The 27,345-nt window shown below is 33.6% G+C and overlaps 5 protein-coding genes across 6 annotated transcripts; 3 read left to right on the forward strand and 2 right to left on the reverse strand.

The window, feature by feature from the left end:
- The first annotated feature begins 1,452 nt into the window (after nucleotides 1-1,452).
- On the forward strand, nucleotides 1,453-16,623 carry LOC109594084 (activating transcription factor of chaperone). 2 transcript variants are annotated; one of them, XM_049963478.1, is made up of 3 exons: nucleotides 1,453-1,612; nucleotides 2,413-2,757; nucleotides 15,411-16,623. In XM_049963478.1, the coding sequence occupies exons 2-3, from the start codon at nucleotides 2,532-2,534 to the stop codon at nucleotides 16,283-16,285; spliced, it is 1,101 nt and encodes a 366-aa protein (XP_049819435.1). In that variant the 5' UTR covers nucleotides 1,453-1,612; nucleotides 2,413-2,531; the 3' UTR covers nucleotides 16,286-16,623. The 2 variants fall into 2 exon arrangements, with proteins under 2 accessions (XP_049819435.1, XP_049819436.1); XM_049963479.1 differs by lacking the exons at nucleotides 1,453-1,612; nucleotides 2,413-2,757 and adding an exon at nucleotides 7,345-7,788.
- Nucleotides 16,378-17,890, reverse strand: LOC109594083 (N-acetyltransferase 9-like protein). The gene is made up of 4 exons (XM_020009247.2): nucleotides 17,718-17,890; nucleotides 17,558-17,667; nucleotides 17,455-17,511; nucleotides 16,378-17,398 (listed from the first exon to the last, which is right to left on the reverse strand). Exons 1-4 carry the CDS (start codon nucleotides 17,792-17,794, stop codon nucleotides 17,010-17,012), a joined length of 633 nt encoding a protein of 210 aa, XP_019864806.1. The 5' UTR covers nucleotides 17,795-17,890; the 3' UTR covers nucleotides 16,378-17,009.
- Nucleotides 17,891-17,909: 19 nt separating this feature from the next.
- Nucleotides 17,910-19,775, forward strand: LOC109606559 (WW domain-binding protein 11). The gene is made up of 5 exons (XM_020023100.2): nucleotides 17,910-18,081; nucleotides 18,137-18,262; nucleotides 18,317-18,414; nucleotides 18,477-18,725; nucleotides 18,781-19,775. Exons 1-5 carry the CDS (start codon nucleotides 18,018-18,020, stop codon nucleotides 19,618-19,620), a joined length of 1,377 nt encoding a protein of 458 aa, XP_019878659.1. The 5' UTR covers nucleotides 17,910-18,017; the 3' UTR covers nucleotides 19,621-19,775.
- Nucleotides 19,776-20,096: 321 nt separating this feature from the next.
- LOC109606558 (arf-GAP with dual PH domain-containing protein 1) lies at nucleotides 20,097-26,307 on the reverse strand. The gene is made up of 6 exons (XM_020023098.2): nucleotides 26,083-26,307; nucleotides 25,249-25,474; nucleotides 24,837-25,187; nucleotides 24,540-24,775; nucleotides 21,301-21,492; nucleotides 20,097-21,005 (listed from the first exon to the last, which is right to left on the reverse strand). Exons 1-6 carry the CDS (start codon nucleotides 26,165-26,167, stop codon nucleotides 20,941-20,943), a joined length of 1,155 nt encoding a protein of 384 aa, XP_019878657.2. The 5' UTR covers nucleotides 26,168-26,307; the 3' UTR covers nucleotides 20,097-20,940.
- A 108-nt stretch (nucleotides 26,308-26,415) lies between these two features.
- Nucleotides 26,416-27,238, forward strand: LOC109606557 (thioredoxin, mitochondrial-like). Its single transcript, XM_020023097.2, has 3 exons — nucleotides 26,416-26,718; nucleotides 26,769-26,892; nucleotides 26,948-27,238. The coding sequence occupies exons 1-3, from the start codon at nucleotides 26,543-26,545 to the stop codon at nucleotides 27,062-27,064; spliced, it is 417 nt and encodes a 138-aa protein (XP_019878656.1). The 5' UTR covers nucleotides 26,416-26,542; the 3' UTR covers nucleotides 27,065-27,238.
- The last annotated feature ends 107 nt before the right edge of the window (nucleotides 27,239-27,345 follow it).

Consider the following 27,345-nt stretch of genomic DNA (forward strand, 5'->3'; position numbering starts at 1 on the left):
ATCAGCTACCTGCCAATAAAAGTCCCGTCAAAATCGGTCCAGCCATTTCAAAAATTAGCCGAAACAAACAGACAGACAGAGAGACAAAAATTGTAAAAAATGTTATTTTGATGTATGTACCGTATTTATATTCATATGCATGTAGTAAAAAACGGTTATTTCAATATTACAAACAGACACTCCAATTTTATTTATATGTATAGATGTTATAACTCCTAGATAAGTATATATTATAAAAGGCCCAACATATATTTTCGTAGGAAATTAAACGCTCTACAAAACAGGTCTCCTGAGGTTGGTTAATCGATAACTCTAACCATTTAGAAAATATTTGCATTCGAATCCCGATGTGAACTAATTTTAATAGATTTTTAATAAATATTTTAAATTTATCCATAACAGTTTCTAAGTTACGTCGTATCTTTTGTTTTGGAATATAATTCCTTCTACTCAATTTTTTCATTTTTTTTTTTCATAATTTTGCTCTTATTACAATTTATTATCGTGATTTAATATTTTTCAAAGAAATTATTTACAAAAAACTTTATTTTTTCTGAAATTGATAATTAATTATCTCAAAAATTATAACTTAAATAGATAAATTTAAAATTTTTATTAACAACCTATTAAAATCAGTACGCATTGGAATTCGAAATGTTTAGAGTAATCTATTAACCATAAGAGAAATTTTCTGTACGATCAAGTAATGCCTAGATATAGATTTTTCCAATTCTTTGATAGCACTTTTACAGTGTTTATGTTAATTGATATATTTGCAATAAAAATATTCTGAATATTACATATATGTGAGTTAGTTTTAATCCTTGTATTCAGGCACGCAGTGGTACTACTGTGTTTCAGTTTACTTTTATTTAATATTATTAATAATAAACTACTTAATTTCTCCTTTTTCTTAAATAACTTTAAACCTTTGTAATATATATATATATATGAACAATTCAAATAATTCATTCAGAGTTTGAAAATAGGTCTCATTATGAAATTATTTTTATTAACAAAAATATCAACGACTGTGAATTTCGTGAATTATAATATATTTATTTATTAATTTCAAATTATATATCAACAACAATGCATATCATATTTCCAAATTTATGTAATAAATGTTCACAGCCGTTGCGCTCCGATTCAGAAACCGAACCGTGCTCTAAAGGTGTCGAACGTGTCTAACGAAAATAACCAGTTCACGGAAAGTCGGTTTGCTGAATCGCTACACCGGTGCGACCTTCGATTCCTTCAATTTGCCTGTTTGTTGAGCGTAGACAGTGGACCGAACGATCCTAATTCATATATATTTTAAAAAATGACACGCGATATATTTTGTAAATGTAAAAAACAGATAGTAGATTACTACTTCGCAATAAACAGTGTTTGGTGGAGCGCAGAGATAAAACTCCCGCCAGAACGTGGTGGCGATGACGTCGCCACTGGCGTCGACCGCGTTCCCCGTCTCCTCGTCCATTATCGTTTCATCCATGGTTGTGTAAAGTGTAAATTGTTTTCGTTCCGGTGCTAAACGCTGTGCATCATGGGTTTCTAGTGCGTTAAATTTTGCACACGCAAGTGTGCCAGTACAACTATCGATCATGGAGTAAGTTACGTTTTGTCTGACCATATTTTTCGACCGCCGCAATATTTCATCATCCTTTGTAGCACATCAGCTTTTCTCAGAAGTGCACAATTATGTCTGACATACGGTGGATTTGTTTGTATTATGATTAGTTTCGTACAATATTTTTTATTGGGATTTCGATGAATCATCGTTAACATTAATTTTTATACTATCATTGATTTAAAAGTGTGTGCATGTGTTATTGTTTATATGGGCACGTTTTAAATTAGACTACAGTGGGGGGTTACAATTAATGATTGCTAAATAATTTCAAATCAGGTTTATTGATTTCTAAACTTGTTACATAATTTACTTTCTTTTCATTTTTTATTTGTGACTTGGTTTCAGTAAGAAGTAAATTAACTTTTAAAAAGTTTCTACGTACTACATATCTTATTTATTATTTTTTCATTCAAAATTATACTAATATAAAGTTATTGACTTAAAGAAAATGTTTTTATTTAGATTAATTTGATCCTTCCAATTAACTTTTTGAACTTTCTGGGAATATTTTAGTAAACATTTATTAATGCTAGTTATCTGTGAGCTGATATTTTATAAAGTGGATTATATAAATTTGTAAACCAATAAATTCATAAGTATATCATTTAAAACACACATAAATTAAGGTTAACTGATCTTTAGGGAAGCCCCAAAACGATTGAAATCTTATTAAACACACTTATTTCTAGTGTATTTGCGAAGTTTCTGAATTAAGCTGTGCAAAAATTTAAAACACCCGACTAAAAAATCATTTTATCATTTAATTTCCGTTCCAGAGCCAAAATGGCGTTTTATTCGCTTGCCGCATCAACTTCGGCACAGTCCCTACACTTTACACATCTTTCCGAAATAATATCGACCTCATCGATCAGCGTCGCTGTAGATCCATCATTGAATGAAAATGGAACCGATGCTGACCGAATGGAAACAGGAGCCGGTTTCGCCTCTCACCTACGATGAGGTGTACCGGCTCGCCGAAGAGAACTTTTATCAAACCTCCGATGAAGACGATGTCAAGTTCGAAACGGAGTTTGCAGGCTGCGAGACAAAGGCGGAGGTTGCCTCATACATGCTCGAGAATCTCGAGAGTCTTGCCGATCTCGATGATATCATCAAACAAGGTAAATTCATGTAGACGAAAACATGTGGTGGATTTATCGAAAGATAAGAAATTAAGGCAAGTCGTAGCCAGTACGATAAATGCACCGCAAGAATCCTGCAACGTTCGCTGGTTGTTACAAATGTTATAAGTCAGATGTCGCTGACGGTAAATTATTTACTTATTAATTTAATAATAAACATGATATCTTTGTAGTAGATATTAAAAACATGTAGGAAGTGGTTCTCTATATTTGTGTCACATATAACAAACACTCGTATGTTCATGTTGAATAATATAAGTTATCTATGTGATTAACAATTTTTCACTCTTATGGAAAATTATCTAATTTATTTTTTTCTTTTAAAAGTGTTTAATAGACAAGACACTTGCAAAAATAAAGGTTATCTGTCAGGTCAAGTTGTTAATAACTCTGAACTTTGATATATTAGACGCAAACAATTACTTGTTCAATTAATTAACTGGGTTAGAATATGAAGAAGATGAAAACCTTTTTTGTATTCTAATAGATTCTTTCAAAATGTAAAGTCATGTTGATTTAACGAACATTAAAACAGGAAAAAAGAAAAAAGTTAATTTAATTTAATAAATCAAAATAAAATATGAAAGAACATTAAAAGTTGCTCAGTACGTCAGTGCATTTCAATGCACTTATATAGTATTGATAACAGGGTAATTAAATCAGAAAATTATCATTTCACAGTGACAGTTTGTTGCTAAGCTGAATTAAAACGGTTAATGAATGATTTTTATTTATTAATAATGAGTTGCTTTTTAGTTATTATTTATTTTATGCATGTGTACGTTTCAATACAATTCGAACGTTAATTGCTAGTTCGATTTTCAATGTTGATTGATTTGTTTATCCAGACAGATTTTGTCTCAATCTAAAAGTGTTTTAATTGACTGAAACGTGATTTTGTAAAGTTTTAGGTTGTTTTTAATTAAATAATATAATTTAAAATGTTAAATATATAAATAGATAGATACATAGAAGATAAAAAATTGAAAACAGTCGAACTTCGATAATTCGAACCATAGAACCAAATAATTCTACAGTCCAGTCATTATAGGATGTTCTCGTCGGAAATCGGGATACCCAGCTATAAACTCGTATAAACTTATATTTTGACATCCCAAAACTTCAAAAGTCACAAAAATCGATTTTTTACACGTTTTTAGTAAATATCTCGTTTCCTATGGGTTTTACGCTTGTATTTCTTATCAATATAACTTTTGTTTTAAACATTTTTTCATACAACGAACCGTTGTCGAGATAGAGGGCAGAGAGCGCGCGGTTAGAGTATCATTTGAGGTCAACTGGTAGTCCTGATCGAAAATACGTAGTACAAAGTTTATGCATTATTGCTAAATATATAATAATCATTTTTTATTAACTATTACATTATATTCAATCATTTTTTTTACTTATCTATTTTCTCATATGTTCCAGAATTGAATTTTTCTGTTCGTTTCACGGTGAAAAATCCATTTTTAAAGTTCTCAAAAGTTTGTTCATCCATAGTTCCTTCCAACTTCAGCATATCTTGAAGATATAAGTGTGCTGATTTTGCGTATAAGAAGTGACCACTGGCGTGAAAATGCAGCAGCATTTTACGCACTGCATCAAGATGTTCTTCAAAATCAAATCCCAAATCTTTCAGCGTGAATAAAATCAAGTGCTATTGAAACTATTTCGAAATATCGCACCCATAACTGTGCTGTTGGACCTCGAGCTTTTAATTCATCCAGTTTGTTCAAAAATGTCACAGGAAAAAGGGTTGAGCTACCTATACACACTTCTATGTTTTCCTAGGAATCATCTCGAGAAGTTATTTACTGTATTAACTGATCCAAAGTACTATCTTCAATTTTCATATCATCAAAATTATCATTGATAATGCAAGTCGTAATAATGTATGGCCTCTGATGCTTCTCGAGTAAGCGATACCACTGAGCAATTTGTCAACAGAGTTCTTTGCATATATTTCACCAAAAGTTTCCTTGAGTCGACTTCCGTCCATTATGTACCCTATGCTTCCAAGAAAAAACATCAGCCAATTTGTTTCGAATTATCGAAGTTCGACTGTATTTCAAAGCATTCTAAAAATTAATGGAAGAGATGGAACTGATATAAAAATATTTATAAACTATTTTTTTTTTAACTAGATGTAGCGCATAGCACATAAGAATGTTGAACACATGTTGTGTTCGTTATCATTATGACATTTCTTGACAATATCCATTGCATTCAGCTCATTTTCTAATTATAATTTCTAAAATCCTTTTTTGCTTCTGTTCTATTCAGATATTAGAATCTCACTTAAGAGTGTTATAACTGCATTTTTTTAGATGTGAAAAGCACTTCGCCAAACGACATAACAATTATATGGAAATTTCGGGCCCTTTATGGGATAATTTCAGCCCAAAAATGAAGATTATGGGTTTGATATATAACCTTTTTTTATTTTTAAAATGAGGGGTATAACTTTACCGTAAAGTTAGACCCCTCAGAGTTTCAAGGACAAGAGCTGTCGAATCAAAAAATTTTAAATGCAAGAATTTCGGGCTTTTTATGGGCTATTAAATGGTCAAAAGAAAAAAATTTAATAAAAAAAATAAAGGTTTCTAAGTTTTCTATGTACAGGCAGTTTTCTCATATTCATTAAACGATTAAGTATGTCGATTTTGAAGTGTTCTTAGTGCTGAAATTTTCGGCTTATTGTGGGCTAATTTCAGCCCAAAAGTACAAATTTTGGACTTGAAAATAACAGTTTTTTTAATATTTTTAAAACGGCGGGGCGTAGCCATACCATGAAACTGAATACCACACTGAGTTTCAGGGACTGGGGCCGAAATTAGGCCATAAAAAACCCGAAATTTCAGAACTAAGAACACTTCGAACTCGACATAATTAACAGTTTAATGAAAATGAAGGAAATTGTACCACACCGACCCATCCTTAGTACTGCTGGATCACCAACATATGACTTAGCTAATATCTTACCAGATTGCTACAAACTGATGTTGGAAACACCCCAACCTTTATCAAATGTTCCACTCATTATGAAGGGTTTAAATCTTGATGTAGAAGATAGACTGGTTAATTTCGACGTCACTTTCATCATCATTTCAGATATAGTGGATCTTTTACATAAGTGCCTTACTTTCGTTTGGAACAACAAATTCTGACTATAGGATTAGCAATGGACAGTCCTCTTAGTCTAGTGATAGCCAATTTCTTCAAGTGAACCAAAAGCGATTGAGACTTCCAAACACAAACGATTAGGATTTAGGAACTCAAACGTAACTGGATCCTAGGACAAACACACAAGACTGCTGTAGCTGAAAATACACTGTTAGATGGAAATCATAAGATAAAATTCCAAGATGTACAATTGCTTGCCTCGACAACTGGATTAGGAAAGCAATTGAAATTCATAAACACGGAAACAACTTCAACAGAAAAGAAAAAGCACGAACAGAACGAAATTTCTAGAACATGAATTGTTTAACCTCTGAAGAAGCTAGTCACTCGTGCAACCTTTGCAACAGAAAACTTAAAATTAAAAACGCCCATTATTTTTTAAGTTTATTTTATTTTTGACCATTCAGGAGCTCATAGAGTTCCTGCATTTTAAAATTTTGAATTCGATAGTCCCAGGTCTTGAAACTCAGAGTGGGGTTTAGCTTTACGGTAAAGCTACATGCCTCAATTTAAAAATAAAAAAATGGTTATTTTTCGAGCTCAAAATATTTACTATTGGGCCGCAATTAGCCCATAAAGAACCTCTTTTTTTTAGTTTTATTCTTTTAATTTTTTATAAACGTTGAATGTGAATCTTATTCTCAGCTTTATTGAATTTAAGTTTGTTTTTGAAGAATTTCATCATGACATGACGATCTAAAATTTTTTGTTATTTACTATAGCAGTTAATTTTCGTCTTTCACAATATATTAATTATTTAATGATTACATAGTTGAAATGTATGTTACACACAAGTTTATGCAAATAGTAAAAGTTGTAAATTGAAAATATTTTAAAATATTGTTAGATTAGGTCATATAATACTAATTTATTTATAGATAAGCTATAAATTGACTGACATACTTGTCTAGTCTAATACAATAGAAGAGCACCAGATGTGGATTTTTGAATTATGAACGATTGAAATCGATTGAAACGCCATTGAACCGTTATCCACTGCCACCCTGCATTTTTCGTCTTATCTTATCTTAACGAACGCTTTTCAAATATTAAAAGGCCTTAACCAGAAACCTCTACAATTTCTTAATTAACCTTGAGATTCATTTGATGTAGTTTTATGGGGATCGACTGACGAATTAGGCAAACGGGTGGTCAGATAAGATTTGGATCAGATAAAAAAAATGCAAGGAACATCCTTCTGTTCAAGGTATTCCGAACGCAGAATCGTAAAATCGTATAATCGCAGAACCGCAGGACAGTATTTTGCGTGGCGTGTTTATCGGTGATCACACACACGGTTGGAGGGGGCCCCACATTTTGAGGGACAACCAGTCGCGATCGGCAATCACGTCTGAACAGTACTCGCAGCAATACTCTCGTGTATCTCGTTCGTCGCTATTCCTTGACTCCCATCTGTTCAAGTTCGAAGTTCCGTTGGTCGGTTGGACGGTTGGTCTGTTGTTAGTTTCGTTTCGTGAGAGATTGAAAGTTTGTGACAATAGTTGTGAGATCCCCATGTCAGTTATTACAAATGGTAACCCTGGCTTTCGTGTGTAGCATGAAGTGCAGCTATCACTATACTTGGAACAGAGATATCGTGTTCAACTCCCAGAAATTGGTCAAGAGACGTTGAAGCAAGCAGGACAGCCCGCAAGCCCCCGAAGCCCCCTTTTCAATACGCCGCCTTTCTGCCACTTATCCCGACTGCCATTTATAATTATAGTTTTATAATAGGACTCATCACATTGACTTTATTATATCGTGTTTGATCAGTTGCTGACCATCCACCACCGTCGAATTAAAGCACCATGGCCGTTTGTTATGGTAGGTTCTAGACGAGCAAAAAGAAAAACTCTTAGATTATTATTAATAGATGAATGCAGAACAATTTATTGAACTAAATAGATTCAAGAACGTACATTTCCCCGTTATTTCTCTTATTAGTTTGTTGCACACATAGAAACCCGGTTGAACTTGTTTGTAACTTGTAAAAACGTCACAAATCAATTTAAATATTTATGCTTTTCAAAAAAAAAAAACTACGACGAAATAGTTACAGTTTATATTTAACTAGACTGCACATCTAAAAATACTTGCGCCCATCCCAAGCATTTAATTTTTTGATGTATTAAAATTACAACTTTATCGATAAATAAACGTAAAGTTTATCTGTTATTGGTAAATAAACAAACAACGGAAGACAGGAAGACGAAATGTGTGTGTCCAGATTCTCAATTTAACAATTTAAATCATTTAATCGATGCTTACACGCATCGAAAGGAGTGAAATTATCTCTCAATCAGAAGCAATATAAAAGAGACAAGTAATATTGAAAAACAATGATAATGGTACAGAGTACAATTGTTTCGCATCTCGTGATTTATCTGAAAGTGTCTGCTGCAAATAAAATAATATCGCCGATACATTGACTCGTTTTCTTTGTTCATTCATTGCTCAATCCAATTAACGGCGTATCAAAATTTTATTCGCACCGATAAAACGCATGCAACAATATTTTTTTCAACTTGACCCTTTCTAAAGTTCAACACAACCAAGTCCGTCTGTCTTCGGTCACGTTTGCAAAAGACTTGTTGAACACACCATATCAATTATAAATTAAACGGCTGCTGTTTCATATGCATTAAACAAACCTGTTCTCGCTACTCCTATTTTTTTTATGTTTTGTTTCCAAGTTTCCAATCGCCTGATCCAATCAAACATCTTAAATTATCCGGCTCGGATTATTTTTTAATTTTGAAGAAAACGGAAAATGGAAAAATGTGTGGGTGATAAATGAAATGAAATTAATAAGAGTAATTCGAGTCTAGATTGCAAAACTTTCTTTTCTGGTTGGGTGTGGCCAGGTATTTATCACCGGTGAATATTGTTTAAAAATTCTGGTGTAATTATGTAAGACTGTTTGTTGCGTACAAAACAACATTCAGTCATTCAGTCATTCAGTAGGTGAAGTACTAAGGTACCTAGTACCTCTGCATCCAATGCAAAAACCACAAAATGTGTAAGTTTATAATTTTGTCCCGATCTATCGAATCAATTAATTGATATTGCGGTCGCGTTCATTGGTGGTTAATTGCTGTGAAACGTTTAATGGGTTTAAGGTGAAAGAACTTACAATGTTGTTTGTTTTGTGTTCATTTCAAATATGTAACATTGCAAACACAATTTTCAAATTACCATACTTATTACCCAACTAAAATTTTCATTTTGCGAGAGCAAATCACTAATTTCGCAATGCATACAATTAATTAGTTTTACTCGTGAATAAATAAAATAGGGTCCATTAAATTAAAATAAGAAACAACTTTAATCAACTTTCATTATTAGTATTGGGTGTTGAGCAATTGAGGAAATGGATCCAACAGTTTAGTTGGAAACAGTGTTCTGGAAGGAATTAATAACAACAAACTGCCCCAATGACCCCAACTTCTATCACTGTTTCTCTTTATTACCAGATTATCACTGTTTTAACAACAACAAATAAACTTAATTGGGTCTATTATCTTATTGGGTTGTTTACCAACTATTGTACGAGCAGCAGTAGGGAAAAAATCGAAAGACACTCGACTGACAAAAATTCGAAAACATGTTTTGCTCGGCATCGAATTACCTAGATGAATTGATTTTTCACCACCCACCACCGATCAATTTTATTAGGCCTCCAACAGACCGTGATGCACACAATCAAATCAAATATACGAGACATAATTACGAAATCGACATGCGTTTAGAAAGTTGTTTGTTGTCTTTACAGATGCTAAAAATTATTCTTAATTACTCGCAACGGATTATTTCATTGGTCCACTTAATTAATGTTGATTTTTCTGTTTTACGTAAGATAATGGCTTTTTAGTGGCACTGACCTTCTAAAATGTTTTCCTTCTTAACTATTTTCCACTGTGCTTGTCTATAATTTACAATGGTTTATAAGAACAACCAACATTTTTAGTTTATACCAGGAAAAAATTGTTTGTGCGTCTGACTGATGATCGTTTATAAAACCATCAATTTATCTTATCAGCATTTTTCCCTTCTGAATCACCTTGATAACTGAACGTACCAAATGTTTTTTTTTTTGCACACGCTCATCAATTATGACCTAGACAATAGTCGTTTTATTTATTGACATGGATTCGTTTTATTTTTAGAATTGACAACGAATAGGAAATAGGAAGTGATCTGTCGATCAATCTGTTTATTCCGTTCTCCTTGGGATACGTTACAAAATTTACGTTTCTGTACGTGCTACTTAATTAAATTGGGCCACGTGATTTTATTATTATTATTTTTTTAAATGTTATTGTATCAACGGGGTCAGTTACTTTTATCTGGTTGCGAAACGCAACTATTATTATTGAGGTCAGCAAACGTTGTAAATATTTTTATAGCCAAAATCAGCAATGACACTATTAAAAAAACTCCGAAATTTTTAGCACTAGATATGATATTGATAATTGATCAAGGTCTTGAAATTTATTGATGAGCTAAAAAACTTGTTTTGCACAATTGAGAACGATTTGGCAGCGGTCTATTTACACCTAACTTAAATATACACTTCAAGGTAACAGGAAAGCGTATTCAAAATATGTTACGCATGGAATTATTGAAATTGCCCAACAAACCACACAAACTTACGTATTTTTCAAAATGATGTCTTATATAATTATGGACATTTTAGAGATTCTAGGAATTTTATATCTGTTTCATTTGTTTTACTTGTAATAAAATAAAGTTCCTTAAGTAACTTCACAGTGTTATTAAATTGATCTTAATAAAACAATAAAATTTGTGCGGACACGTTAAAATAGATAATTTTAAATTTCAAAATTTTAATTTATTAATTTTAATTTTTTAAATATTAAATTTTAAAATTTCAAATCATTAAATTTTCAATTTTAAAATTTAAATTTATTAAATTTTAAATTTTAAAAATTAAATTTATTAATTGTAAATTTTAAAATTATAGAGATTCAAAGAATTGTGTATCTATTCATTTGTTTTACTTGTATCAATTTTTGTAAAAAATTACAATTTAAAAAATTAATAATTAAAAAAAATTATAATTTAAATTTAAATTTGTTTAACTTTAAATTTCGTAATTTAAAATTTAAATTTATTAAATTTTAAAAATTAAATTTATTCATTATAAATTTTCAAATTTTCTAATAGAGATTCTAGAGATTTTGTATCTATTTCATTTGTTTTACTAGTGTCTATTTTTGTAATAAAATTACAATTTTGAAATTTTAAAATTTAAATTATTAAATTTTGAATTTTGAAAAATTAAATTAATTAATTGACAATTTTTAAATTTTAAAATTATAGAGATTCAGAAAATTTTGTATCTATTTTATTTTACTTGTAATCTATGTTTGTAGTAAAATTACATTTTCAATTTTGAAATTTTTAATTTTAAAATTTTAAATTTATTAAATTTTCAAATTTAAATTTATTAAACTTTAAATTTTAAAATTTAAATTTATTAAATTATAAATTTTAAAAATTAAATTTATTAGTTGTAAATTTTCAAATTTTAAAGTTATAGTTAAAAAATTTTTACGGAGGCGTTAAAATAGATTAATAAATTTAAATTATAAAATTTTAATTTATTAAATTTTAAATCTTGAAATATTAAAATTTAAATTTATTATTAAATTTTAAATTTTGTGACCGTTTTAAAAAATTCCCGAAGCTCATAATTTAATTGAAAATTGATTGAAGAATTAAAAAAAATAGCTTTATATTTTTATCGTTATCGCAACATGGTTAAAAATCATAATTAAAAACAGATGTAGCTCTTAATTTTTTTTCCTTACTATCATGCCCCAAAACATATCCGGTATTTAGATCAATCGATTCATAAAGTACTGAGAGTAATGTTTTTACGATTTTCTTCAGTTTTGAATTATTCAGAAACGGTAATATCTGAAACTTGCAGCATCGAAGTATCTTTATGAGTACCAACATTTCCTGAAATATGAAATTTTTGTGGAGGCGTTAATAGAATAAATAAAAAGTGTTGTTAGTAATGTTTGTCAGTCACGCTCCAAGCGAATCGAGGTGATCAAGTGGCAGGCGAAAGACTGAATTTTGTAAAAATCATTTATTTATAACGTGCACACATTACTAATTAATCGGTCTATAATGTATGCAAGAAATGTTTGCGTAACCATGATACGCCTTGTTTTTGAAGAATTGTCGACTTTCTAAAAAGACATTTGCCATAAATTTAAACATTTTTAACACAAAACTGGAATATTTGCCACGACAATTTTGACCGTGAATTAATCGTAAACAAAATTCTTGTTTTCTTTTAAATAATGCATGTGAATGAGATCATTCACGTCACAAAACACAAAACAAAAAACAAAAATAAAAACATCCATATTTTGGAAGGAACAAAACAAACATGAAAACAGATGTTGGACAAGAAAGAAATAAACTGTTCTTGTGAAATAAGCAATTCAGTTTCAGCAAATGCGAATTAATTTGTGGATAATTGCCCGAATAGCAACGTAAAAATGGAATCGATCCGGTTTGAAACGAAGTAACCGGTCGGTTTTTGCCGCACCGTTGGAACGATATTAGTGAAAGTGTTTGGCGTGGTCGTCCTTGTCACAATGTATAAATGTGCCCAGGAAATAATATAGGTCGCCAATAAATAAATACACGGTTAATTATTGTAGTGGAAACGTTAGAAAGAACGGCCGACCGATTATGCGTTGGCAAAAATTGTTTTAATTAATCCGTTTAACCTTGTTTGTCCGTGATAATAATATCCGAGGCCGAACCCTCTTATCAAAGAAAACAACTCGGCCACCTTTTTTCCTTTCTTATCCCCGCGATTACACAACGGCCTTAAACGATTTTTCTTGAATTTTAATGCGACAATCACGACAAATTTGTTGGGAACACCTTTTTATTCTCCAACCTCATCTGAACGAATCACTAATAATTTCATAAATGTTTTTATAAAAAACCAAGAACTAAAAATTTTTTCTTGCCCTGGACTTTGATTTTATCGTTAATTGTTATTCCAAATTATCGTATGCAAAATGCGTACGTATCAAGTACAACCGGATAATAACAACTCTATTAAAATTCGCATAATGATTTGTGAGAAAGGCGATTTTTCTCATAGAAAAACTACATGATTTCTGCAAACAATCCGCGCAAATGCATTTCATTTGAATTTAAGATTGGTTTTCCCCAACCTTACTTATCTCGATTTTATTCTTCGAATCTTGGGATTCCTTAGTTTCTGTGTGTGTTTATCAAACTTTCACTGTTTATCGCTCGATTCGTTAATTACGTATTTTGAGTTCTATAATGTTAATTTGCATTCAATTAAGTGATACTTACGAGTAACTAAAATAATTGAAATACAATCGACTTTCTTTAATTCGAAACTCGAGGGACTTAAAATATTACGAATTATTGAGTGTTTGAAATGTCAAATGGTTTTGAGACAGATATAAAACTTCGAATTATTGAGTGTTGATAATCGATTATTGTTTATTAACTGCTATTTTTTAAGAATGACAAAGTTAAGAGATACATACATGTACATATTCATAATGTGAATTAATTAATCTTTCGGAAGAACTCTGTTATATTGGTTGCTTCAAAGTACATTGCCTGAAATGCTTTTTCATCACTTTCGTTTTGTAGACAGAAGCTTTTGTAATGAGTCGAATGAGGCTCTTGTTTCCTTAACTGACACCTCTGCCAAAGGTTCTGATGTATCGACCTCATCTTCATCGTTGCTTTTTTCATTTGTATCTATCGCAGATAAAATTTCACCATCGGTTAGTGAACCTGAGTTAACAACATCTTCATCCACTTGAACAAAGTCACAAAAACTCACTCTGCTGATGTCAACTAGTAGTTCTATTGCTGAGTCCACATCATCCGTAATTATTGGAAGATTTTCATGATCTTTTATGAAACCGGATTTTTTAAAGCAGCTGAGAATCATTAGGGGTGTTACCGTCAGAACCGTGATATTCGCAGTTAGCTGCTTGTCGACAGGTTGTGAAACGAGCTTAACAATTTTTTTGCGATAGAACGTCTTATAATTATGGAAGATCCGTTGGTCCAATGGTTACAATTTGGAAGTTGTATTCGGCGGGAAGAAGCGGAGTTCTATGTTGGACAATGTAGAAGGATTGTTGTGGACAGTGCACTTGTCTAAAAAGAGTAAAATCTTCCGCATTTGTCGTTTCATGTCCCTATTAACTGTTAAAAGCCAATTGTTAAAAAGTTCTGTCATCATCCAAGCTTTTTTGTTAGCACGATAATCAGTAGGAAATGATTTCACTCTTTTGAAACATCACGGCTTCATTGCTTTTCCTATCAACAAGGGTTTAAGTTTTTCCGATCCATCCATATTTACTGCAAGTAAAACTGTCAACCTCTCTACTATGCTTTCTTCCATGCCATTTTTTATCTTTAAAAGTAAGCGTCTTGTCCGGTAAACATTTGAAAAATAGGCCAGTTTCGACAGTACTAAAAATGTCTCGGGCATCAGTTTTCAATCAAAGACTTCAATTTACCAAACTGCATCATTAACACTTCCACAAACTTATTTAAACATAACTCCATTTCTCTTTTTAAAATTTGTAAGCCACCCTTCACTTGCCGCAAAGTTTTTGATGCTTAGAGTAGACGCGAACTTTTGCTTTTTCCTTTAACAAGTGTCCGCTAATAGACAATTTGTCCTCTACACTGTCTTAGCCAAATGAACAGGCTTTCTTTCAGACGAGGAAATTCACCTTTAGTGGTTCTTTTCCGTACACCAGCAGTTTGCAAAATCACTTTTCTTCTCAGCTTCCACTACTTTTTCGATTAACTTCTTCGTTTCAGTAATCGTCTAGCATTTACACTTTTTAGGACTCATAACTAACAGAAACTTTTATTTAATCAGTGTACAACCAACGAAAGAGTAACAGTAACTGAAAGTTAACTAAACAAAGCAATTCGTCAAAAACTTTGTGTCAAACTAATCATTACAAAAACAAAGGCTCGTGCACGATGATGCAAGTTTGAACTTGTCTCTCTCTTCTCTCTGCAACTTTGAATTGTGGAGTGTTTGACGGGTCATTTGTTACGTAGCGATGATTTTTTCGTTCGAATTACCAATAGATTAAAAATGTATTGATTTAGTTCTTCTAGGGAATTCGTCATAACTTTGATTTATAACGAGCTTCAAAGGTTTGAATTAACAAGAGTCGACTATTATGAAAAAATAAATTTAGTTTTAAAGAAAAACTTTTGTAACGAAATTAATTCACAAATTAATATAAAAACTAAAATGTTGTAATGAAATATCTGAAATATGAATGAAAATATTTTAAATATTTGAAAAATATTTTTTAAAATGTTAATGTCTTAAAATAAAATTCCTGATCCGAATTTTTCGTTTTTAGAACCCTTCCTTCTAGATGAAAAGATGTTGCCAATGCTGGACGAAGTGGAGCCTCCACGCGCCATGCTGGTGCCCAACAACCAGCTGAAAATGGAATACATCAAACCGGACACCCAATCGCTCCTCAAAGAGTTCGAGACGGTGTACGTTGAACTGAACAGCAGCGGCGCCCTAACACCGCCCCAAAGCCCACCAATGGACCAGCAGCAGCAACAACAACAACCCATGTTAACCACGTTGGAGCCGCTCCTGCAGCCCATCAAGTACCATCACCTCAACCACCACCAGCAGCAACAGCAACACCACCACGTGGCCGATCAGCAACCGCAAACACCCTACTCCGTACCTGACAAGCAGTTGCTGTACCGCAACATTCCCGTCGATTACCCACCGGTGGCTACACCACAGCCCGACATCGCACATGAGCTCGCCGTCGTTGAAGAACTCGTACGCACCCGCGTCGAAGACATGCAATGGACCAGCAGCAGCGGACCGTCGTCGCCCAACAGTAGCAGCAGCAGCAGCGGCAGCAGCAACTTCGGCGATTGCTCCTCCGACGATCCCGAATGGATTCCGGAACCTATTGAAAGTTACGCGGACGCAGTTCCCGGTCTCAAGCCGAAGAAAAGATCTAAACCGTACGCTCGAACCAATCCGGACGACAAAAAGTCACGAAAGAAGGAACAGAACAAGAACGCCGCAACCCGCTACCGTCTGAAAAAGAAGGCGGAAGTGGAAGAGATCCTGTTGGAGGAGAAGCAGCTGTTGGACCACAGCGCCGAGCTCGGCACCAAAATTACCGACTTGCAACGCGAAATCAAGTACTTAAAAGGGCTGATGCGTGATCTCTTCAAGGCCAAGGGTCTCATCAATTAATTCAAACAAAAAACACATGCAACATTGCAACAAATCTAATTATTTCATTATGCTGTAATGTTTAAATGCTTTTTTCTATACTCCGTTTCTTACTGTATCATTGCTTTAAAGTCGTTTGATAAAAGTTAGTCTTAGGGAAGATGTTTAAGATATTATTTTTATGTCGGTTTTAACGCTAGAAACGTATGAACGATTTTCTTATTTTCATTCACACGTTCCAATCGTTTGCCATTATCATTAGCGTTAATTGTTATATGTTACAACATTTATACTTTATTTCTAACATGTAGTCTACACATATATTTACTAACCAATAAAGGAAGTTTTTAGGTGGGGAATGTTTGTTATTACTACCTTTTCAAAAGCCAAAAAATTAAACATATATATTCCATTCTTTTTCATTAAATCATAAAATATGAAGAGAAAAAAGTTGAAATTAATCAATACAAAAACTTACTTTTCATCGCCCCTTGCACAGTTAACCAGTCTTGTTCTAAACCTAAATCAAAAAAAGATTTAAATTACTGTAATTTATTACATTTTTGTTTCTCCTCTGAAATGGAGAAATAAATTTTAATTAAATGACATAAAAATCATAAAAATAAATATCTATATATAATTTTGAGTTTGCTTAATATAAATAAAAATGAAAGATAAATAACTTAAAATCAAAGCATCAAACTTGTAGAAACACCTTAACAAAACTCGTATTAAGTCATTAAATTTACATAATTAGTATAAATAAGAATGAAACAATCAAGTATTGTGAAGATTCCTTTATTTCATATGGATCTAAGTGAGTATGAATCCACTGCTCCCACAATTTATCAACAACTTTGGTCATTGTGATCTCTTGAAAAATTTCACTTCTACTTTCCTCAATAAAGCCCATATTTTTAAACATGTTTTGACTAATATCATTATCAACAGAAATTTTTACAACAAACAATTTCACATTCAAGTATGTTATGCCATACAAAAACATGTGTAACATTGCTTCCCATCCTAATTTTTTACCTCTTGCACTTTCATCAGCAATCATGATTTCTGCTTCAGCAGATATTCTATCATCTGGATTTATAAAGAACAAATTTGTGTCTCCAATCATTGATTCTAAAAGTGTATAATATAAAAAATACTATAATTATTTAAAAATAAAACATATTTACCAACTTCGTTCTTGTTTGTATCATATTTGGCCTTTTCAAGTATAATAAATGTTAATTCTAAAACAAATTGTTTTATATTTGTTGTAAAAATTACGATACATACTGTCTGCATCTCTGAGCCAAGACTGCTGCATTTCATACTCCTCCTCTAAAGATAATGGTTCGGAAGCTGTTAATTTTTGTAATTCCTCCGATTTCATCCATTCATGATATCTAAAAATACATCATAAAATTGACTTATCAGTATATTAAAAATAATTTACTTTTGAACATGTTCCTTTCTATATGGAACTAAAATAACGTTTTTTCCTATTATTATTGTATCTTTGTTGATGTACATTTTGTTGAGGTTATATTAACGCATAAAACAACCAATAGGTCATAGATGCCGCTAAGGTGTGGGCAACAGTTACCTACTTTGAATTTAACACGCAGACTCCCCAATGTGGAGCCACAATTATATACTAAACAACATTGAAATGTCAAATGTTTTTAATTCAAACAGAGTCAATATAATTATTTCATATTTTTCATAATATAATAATAGTGGTAACAATAAAAAAATGGGTCGACGGTCAATTAATACCACGAAAAGTGGTAAATACATGAATCCGACGGATCAAGCAAGTAAGTTAATTTAATTCGCTTAGGTTAAGTTTATTTACAAAACCAATAATTTTAGGAAAAGAGGCCAGAAAACAGGAATTAAAGAAGAATAAGAAACAGCGGCAAATGGTCAGAGCTGCTGTATTGAAAGGAAAAGATCCTCAGCAAATTTTAGAAGAAATGGAGAAGATCGATCAAATGGGTATGGAATGTGCTTTTCTAAAGTCAACTGTAGTTAATATTTTATATTTTTTAGAGTACAATGTTAATCAACCGTCTCCACTCAACGAAAAAGTGCTTAAGGACAAAAGGAAAAAACTTAAAGAAACTCTGGACAGAGTTTTGAGCATGTATGTAAGTATTAAAAAGAATCAGGTCTCAAACTTGTTTACTATAATTATATTCATCTTTTGTAGTATAAGGATGATCCAGATAAATGGGCGGAGTTAAGGAGAAGGCAAACTGAATATGAACTAAAAAGGAATCAACTGGTCTCATTTTATGAATCTGTTAAAAGTGCCCAACAAGTGCAAGTGGATGAAATACCTCTGCCTCAGTTGCCTCAAGCTCCTGCAAACGCAGCAGCTCAAATACCACTGCCTACCGAAAGGAAACAAGAACACACAATTTATTCCATTGCAACAGCTTTAAAATTACAAGCGTTGGTAACAAAAACCATGATCAGTTTTCTTATTTGTAAGCTAACTGTTGTTTTTGCAGGGTCAACCAGTTAGAGAACCTCCAGGTTGTCCGCCTGGTCCACCTCCTGATATAAATGACGACGGTGAAATTGAAGAGTTCTGTTTTAAGTTCGCTGAAGAAGACAAGGAGGAGGCTGCTGAAGAATCGTCCAGCGATACCGAATCGTCAACAGTAAAACCGACATCGTTACAACAAAAAATGGTGGCCTTGTCTGGGCAAAACGTCGACGAGTTCATGAAGGAAATGGAAACTGTACAAAAGAAGATGGAATCCAACAAAGAAGAAGAGAGGACGAAATTGACGGCACACATCGAACCGTTAGTGCCGCCCGGTACGGAAGCGCAGCAGTCACAAAACAATCCACCCGGTCCTCCTCCCCTTCTATTCTCGGGACAGTTACGACTGCCGCCCGGTCCACCGCCCGGCAGGCCGCTCATGCCTCCAGGTCCCCCGCCTGGTCTACCACCCAGGCTGCCGATGAGAATACCACCGGCACCGCCCAGAATCATACGGTTACCTCCTCCCAACATCTCCGCCCCCAATTTGCTGACGCAACCGAACGTACTTTCGGCCGCCCCTCAATTGATAAACAGACAGGACGGCGTCGTTACTAAGCAGCAGGGGGCGACGATTTCCGCCAAGCCGCAGATAAGGAACTTAAGCGCGGACGTGACTAGGTTCGTGCCCTCGACGTTAAGAATCAAACGGGAGGATAAAAAACCAAAGACCAACACCAGGGCTCTGGTGCATGAGCTCAAGCAGAAAGAGTACCACATGCACCAGAACGCACTTGCCGGCAGGCACACCAAGGACGACGCTTACAAACAGTTCATGGAAGAAATGGAGAGTCTGCTGTAAACCTTTTGATTAAGTAAAAATAAAAAAAAAAACGATCTATTTATTAGTGAATTTATTTAATTTACAAACGGTATACCACTATATATGAATATATTGGAAGATACTGATAAAATGACAATTTCCTAAAATTATATAATAAAATATACATTTTTTTAGCTGTATTCGTTTAATCATACAAGCCAAATACACGTTTTTGTCCAAAAAATATAAACATAATATATAATGTGAATACAGTTATTGTGTAAATATGGTTTCTTATTATTGCTTGATTACAATAGAGGAAACGCTTAATTAAATTAAGCCTGTTTATTTATAGGTATACATGTTATATATAAATAATTTTTAATGATAGCATATTAAAAAATAAACAAACAGTTTATGAATTCCAGCTTCATATACATAAAAACGATTAAAATACGAATCAATCACTTTGTGTATTGCATTTAAAAAATACGAACCATTTACATTAAAAACTGTCTTAAATAATTCGTCCTCTTATAAAACAGCTTTCTTATAAATCGTTCGATTATTCCTAACGAAATTATGACTCTAACCTGATTAGAAATTTGAAGGTGGAATAATTGAGATCATTGTTTTTAAAAAATAAGAGAGCAGACTTAATTACTATTTTAAAATTGTGTTTTGGAAAGTAGGTATATACAAAAGCGTTAGCGGAAATATAGTATAGAGTTAATGGTGAGAAAAAATTATCAAAAACAATTTCGATCTGAATCGATTTGTACTTGTAGAAACGGTTTTGTCCAATTTCATTTGACTAGATGATTTATTTGTAACCACATTTTTGGTACTGGAAATATAGAAATGACATAAATTAAATTCACAATTAAAGTTGTTGAATTTTTGATAATATCTACTCAGATGAAAGACATGAAAAATTAGTGCCAAATACCAAAACACAATTTTAAAAGTTAACAGTAAGAATCAAAAATATAGAAGCCAAAAATAAATGAAAGAAAAAAGGTGTAAATAAAATCTAAAATATGTGAACTAGGAAACGACGTTCCGTCAACTTATATAAAATCACAAGTTATTGCAAAAATAGAACGCTTAATTCTACATTTAGTAGTGTGAGCGGTACAAATCCACCTTATTTAGGCAAGAACGGCGGATTATTGATAATTATATATTTACACTGACAACTCTCATTTGGGCTTGACTCTATTATTATTATTATGATTATACATTAGGGGAGAATCGTTCGATGACAAAATGATTAAATGGATTTGCATAATAAATAGGCTAGGACTAGGCTGGTGATGATGATACAACTATAATGGAGTTTGTCGAGGTTTGTTACGACTACCTTTGCGAAAATATATTTATCGAATTTGTATTCGTTCTCTTCCTCACTAATCGTACCGAAACTGAAAAAAACAAATATTTAACGATACCAATCGCAAGTGTACAATGCTAAACGCTAAACGAATAATCAGATTAGAATCATGCAACAAATCTATTTATATGTTAGTTAATTACGTGCAATTAGGCAACAGGCAATTTATAAAAGCAATTACAGAAATACTCAAGTTATAGCGCGTCCGTTAATATAATAACTAAATGATTAAATCGTTGCCGTGAGCAAGTGATAAACATAAGGAAGGAGATGAGACCACCGTAGGGACACCGTAATATTGTCTCATGCAAACGCCGAGAACTTACTGGCAGAGTCTTGGGGCGAGAGTGGTTTTTCGATGACACGTTCGATCACCTCTATCCAATGGTCTCGGTCGGCTTCGGTTTGCGCAGACAGGTTGTAGGTGCGTTCGGGTGTCGTCAGCGAGAACGAGAAACCCTGATCCTTAACGCCGGCCGGCACGCCTATCCGAATGCCGTAACCGTCTTGCGCATGTCCTAAAATTATTTATTATTTTTAATATAAATTCCCTATTTAAGGGTTGAGGCTTTCGCGACCATTATGTGGCTAGCATCTTCAGAGGTCTAATTTGGTTCGTGTCACTTAAACATCTGATTAACAACTAAATGACAAATTAGACAATTGATGTTCTAGAAGCTTCGTTGGCCGTCTTAATCTGTTTAATGATTTTGGTGTTTTTAAGCACATATTTTATCCCGCTTCAATGCTTCTTTTTTTCTGTTGAAGTTGTTTCCGTGTTAATGGATTTCAATTGCTTTCCTAATCATTCTCTTGTGACAACCGGTTGCCGAGGAAAGCAATTATATATCTTAGAATTTTATCTTATATTTCCACCTAACTGTGCATGTTTAGCTACAGCACACTTGTCTGATTGTCCTAGGATGCAGTTTCGTTTATGTTTCTTAATCCTAGTCCCTACTGAACGTTTTGTGGTACCGATATATACTTTCCCGCAAGAGCATGGTATGCGGTATATCTCAGAAGCTGTTTGATGGTCACTCATATCTTTGGCAGGTCTCATTGTACGTCTTATTTCAGAGCGCTTGTATCCGTTGGCTTGTAGTATTTTTTCTAAGCGTTCTTGTTCGTCAGCGAGGCGGTGTGTTGCACATATCCTTTTTGCTCGTTCGGTTAGTGTTTTGATGATCCCTTGTTTTTGACTAGAATGATGGTTAAATAGTTTATGTAGATATCAATTGGTGTGTGTAGGTTTTTGGTATACTGTATGGTCTAAATATTTATCCATTCTTTTTACTAAGACATACAAAAAAGGTATTTGGTTTTCTTTTTACAATTCCGTTGTGAATTTCATATTGTTATGTTGAGAGTTTAGGTGTTTTAGAAACTTATCTAGTTTTTCTTGTCCATGTTTCCATATCACGAAAGTATCCTCCTCGTAACGATGCCAAACAGAAAGTTTGTGTCTGGAAGTTTCGATCGCTTTTTGTTCAAACTTTTCCATAAAGAAATTGGCCATCACTGGACTAAGAGGACTGCTCATTTTTAATCCTTCAGTCTGTTCATAGAATTTGTTGTTCCAAACGAAATAGTTTTCTGTAAGGCACGTACGGAAAAGATCCACTATATTTGGAGGGAATATTTTTGATATCATATTTAAGGAATAATTAACAAGAACTATGTGACACTAAGTCGAAATTAACCAGTCTCTCTTCTACATCAAGATGTAATCCTTTCAATATCTCAACAGAATGAGTGGAATCTTTGATAAAGATTAGGGTGTTTTCAACATGTGGTTGTAGCAATCTGGTAAGATAATTAGTTATATGTTTGTGACCCAGGAGTACTAACGATGGGTCGGAGTGGTACATTATCCTTATGTATTTTGGGCAGATCATATAAGAGAGGTGCAAGAGCCACTGATTTGACTAATTGTTTTTGAATATCCGCTGGTATGGATGATTTCTTTATTAGAAAATTGGTGTTTCTTAACTTTCTATGTGTTATCTTTAGTCAGTTCTCGATAGCTTGTCGGGTACAGTCGGGTTTCTTAGAAACGCCAATCTACCAATAAAGAAATCATCCATACCAGCGGATATCCAAAAACAATTAGTCAAATCAGAAGCGCTTTCACTTCGCTTATATGGTCTGCCCAAAATGCATAAGGATAATGTACCACTCCAAGCCATCATTAGTACTCCTGCATCATCTACATATAACTTAGCTAAGTATCTTATTAGATTGCTCCAAACTCATGTTCTTTAAAGATGATATCAGAAATATTCCCTCCAGATATAGTGGATCTTTTCCGTACGTGCTTTACTAAAAGCTATTTCGTTTGGAACAACATATCCTTCGAACAGACGAAGGATTAGCAATGAGCAGTAATCTTAGTCCAGTGATCGCCATTTCTTTATGAAAAAGTTTGAACAAAAAGCGATTGAGACTTCCAAACACAAACGTTCTGTTTGATATCGTTACGTGGATGATATTTTCGTGATATGGAAACATGAACAAGAAAAACTAGATCAGTTTCTAAAACACCTAAACACAACATATCAAATTCACAATGTGATTGGAAAAGGAGAACCAAATACCTTTTTTGGATAAGCTAGTAAAAAGAAACATTTAGACCATACAGTATACCGAAAGCCTACACACACCGATCGTTATCTACATAAACCATCATCCTAGTCAAAAACAAGGGGTCATCAAATCACTAACTGTACGAGCTAAAAGGATATGTGCCACACACCACCTCGCTGAAAACAAGAACTATTAGAAAAAACACTACAGGCCAACGGATACAAGCGCTCAGAAATAAGACGTACAATGAGACTTCACACTATTAATAAAGATCCAACTAGTGAGCCCATGATTGGTAAACCTTTTCTCAAATATATATGTAAAGTTACCAATAGAATTGGAAAAATTTTATTAAAACAATATCCATACTGTTTTTATACCAACATGAAGATTCAATAGAGTCTTAGGTCTGTCAAAGATAGGAGAGACCATCAAACAGCTTCTGGGATATACCGCATAACATGCTTTTGCGGGAAAGTATACATCGGTACCACAAAACGTTCAATAGGGACTAGGATTAAGGAACACAAACGAAACTGCATCTTAGAACAATCGGACATGTCTGCTGTAGCTGCACTGTTAAATGGAAATCATAAGATAAAATTCTAAGATACACAATTGCTTGCCTCAACAACCAGATATCACAAGAGAATGATCAGAGAATCCATAAACACGAAAACAACTTCAATACAAAAGAGGAAGCATTGAAGGTGGATAAAATATGGACACCAGTGTTCAGAAACACCAAAAACGCTAAGCAGATAAGAACGACCAACGAACAGCACGAAATTTCTAGAACATCAATTTATCTAAGTTGTTATTTGATCAGATGTTAAAGGGACACAAACCAGATCAGATCTCTGAAAATGTTAGCCACTCGTGCTTGCGAAACGTTAGGAAATAATTCCAACAAACGTCCACCAATAAACCTGAACAACTGTAGATATATAAATTCACCGGTTATCAATTACGACAGTACCTATAAATATCTCCCCCTTGGGGTTGGCATCGAGTGGCTCGTCGTGGTACATCAGTTTCCGATTGTCCAACGTAAACCACCGCTTCTTGAAACCGTCGGTGGTTCGTGGACCTGTCTTCCACAACCAACCCTCTTTGGCGAAATCCTCCGTTAAATAATTGACGAGCACGCACTCGTCCGCTGACGGATAAGCCACTTGCAGTCTGTGCAGTTTGGCACATCTGATCGCCATGTACCTAACACAACGAAACAATCATTATTAAATCATTCATTGCAAACCAATAAAAAGGTACGAACCAGTTGATGATGTTTTCCGGATCATCGTGGTACACGAAGATGTGTCTGGTCGTTCCGTCCTTAAGAAATGTGATTTGCAACGAAGCTCTATGTTCGATTTTGTCCGGCGCGAACGCCACGTTTATCTCGGAAACGCGGAGGGTCGCCTTGGGCTCCTTGTTCTCTCTTATGTAATATTTCAAAGTGTCGTCAGCTTCGGATAATACGAATTTCCTCGACTGGTATTTGCTGTCTTCTTTGCCCCGTTTCATCAGATAACCCTGAAGTTGGCCGCTCGTGTAAATTTGGCGTTCCGGATGGCAGAACTCTTCCCTCTGGTATTTCGCCCTGATCCACTGTTCCAGCAATACCCTACACGGAAAATTCACCATATGTAAACAATGATTTTTGTTAATAATTTACGTGTCGTTACTGTGGATCGTCGGGTTTTGGTCGGCGGTAACAAGGGTGGACCCGTTCCTCGTATTTGAGCTTCGCCTTCGTGTTGCCCACCTCTTTCATGCGTTCAACCTGCGAGTCTTCCCACCGGTCGAGCTTCAAATGCTTCACCTTGCTGATGTGCACGCCCATGCCGCGATGCACGCCCGAACATCGAGTGCAGATGAAGATTCCGATGTTGTATGATGCCCATTCTGGATCTAACACACCATGAGGAAATAAGTAAAAGTTTGTGCATCATTTTATATTTAATACTAAATTCATTTGTGTTACAGCAATACTTTTTAGTTAACGTAATTTTAACTAAATTATTCTAATATTTAGAATTAAAGTAGCAGGAAATTACTTATAACCTGATTAAAAAATGTTAACAATCTTATTGTACACTTATACTGAATTCTTCTTCATTAGTAGTAAATTAACGATTTTTAATAAACCGCAAACACTATAATTAGTTTGATTCGGAAATCACGTCTTCCAGTTATAATTAAAAATCAGATAGATATAATTAGGAGACCTCTTTAAAAATAAATTTTTGTTGAAACTTAAGACTCCTGTAAAAATTTTATAAATTTTCTTAAAAACATTTTATATAACAATTCCACCTCATCAATTTACCAAATATCATTTTTTTCATTTGGGAACGATTAACAAAATTATAAAGCAGCCGATTAAAAAAACACCAGCAATTTATTTGTTTTCATGGAAGAGGATCTCATTTTTATCGGGTTTGTTTACAAATTGTAGGAAAGCGTGGATTGCATGCCTGTAACGGATAAAATGAGGCGTTCTTGCAGAATTCACTCACTTGGAGCACCGCAATCGGCACACACATTGTTCCCCGGATACTTTAACAGTTCCGCTAAGATTTTTTCATTTCGTTCGGCCATCATTTAGCACTGCACTGGGAAAATTTCACTTCGAATGACACATACGAGTAAATAACATCCTCCATGTTCAACATGGCATGTTGACCAATGTTGACGTTTGACATCGCAGACCACACAACACAGGATCAAATTCCAATCGGTTTCCACGAAAATACCATCAAAACAATGACAACAAACAAACAACAATTTAGTTTTGATACGACAATCGAACGCGTTAAAATTGTCGCGCAATTAACGTAAATGTCCTACCACTATGTATTATAACAAATGAAAATTATAACCAATGAAAACTGCGGAGATTAAATTTCTAGTCGCTCCTGTCAATTTTGCAGCAGAACAAGTTAATAAAATTCATCGTAATCTAAACGCGTGTACAAAATGAGTTTCCTGCGTAAAATTGGCTCGCGATCCCTCGTTTCAGCTGCACGTGTCCAAGTGCGCAATCTGAGTGCGGCCAAAGTCACGCACGCATCTTTCAAAGTCCAAGATGACAAAGATTTTTTGGAAAAGGTCGAGAACAGCAAGGATCCAGTGATCGTTGATTTTTTCGCTACGTAAGTACAAGCGTTTAAACTAATTTCCTATGTTAATCTGTCGTTTGTAGTTGGTGCGGGCCTTGCAAAGCTTTGGAACCAAGATTGGAGAACGTATTGGCGCAGAAAAAGGGTGATATTACCTTAGCCAAAGTTGATATTGATAATTTAGGAGAATTGGCTGCTAAATATGATGTAATATATCCATTATATTCTTCAGAATGCAACCAAAGTCATTTGTTTTTTGTAGGTGAGCACCATTCCAGCTTTGGTTGTGTTCCGCAATGGCAAAGTGGAAGAAAGATTAGTTGGATTGCAAGATGAAGACAAATTGAACAATTGGATTGACGGCATTCTAAAGAAATAGAATGTTCAAAAAGTTAAATTTGAACTATATTTAACAAATTAATTAATATAGGACAAATTAAAAAAATTTGGATAATTTATTGAAATCTGAAGCTGTGCTATATAGAATTTACGAAACGTACGAACTATTATGTCCTCAATGTATTATAATTGTTAATAAATGTGATTATAGTTATTGCGCATTTTAATTTCAAGTAATTATGTTTGTTATGTAATGATTTTTTGCGATGACTCGTTCAATCATTCTTCTGATAATTGTTTAAAAATATAGACAATGAGGTT

The sequence above is a fragment of the Aethina tumida genome, chromosome 2 (genome assembly GCF_024364675.1).
Source record: "Aethina tumida isolate Nest 87 chromosome 2, icAetTumi1.1, whole genome shotgun sequence".
Lineage (NCBI taxonomy): Eukaryota > Metazoa > Arthropoda > Insecta > Coleoptera > Nitidulidae > Aethina > Aethina tumida.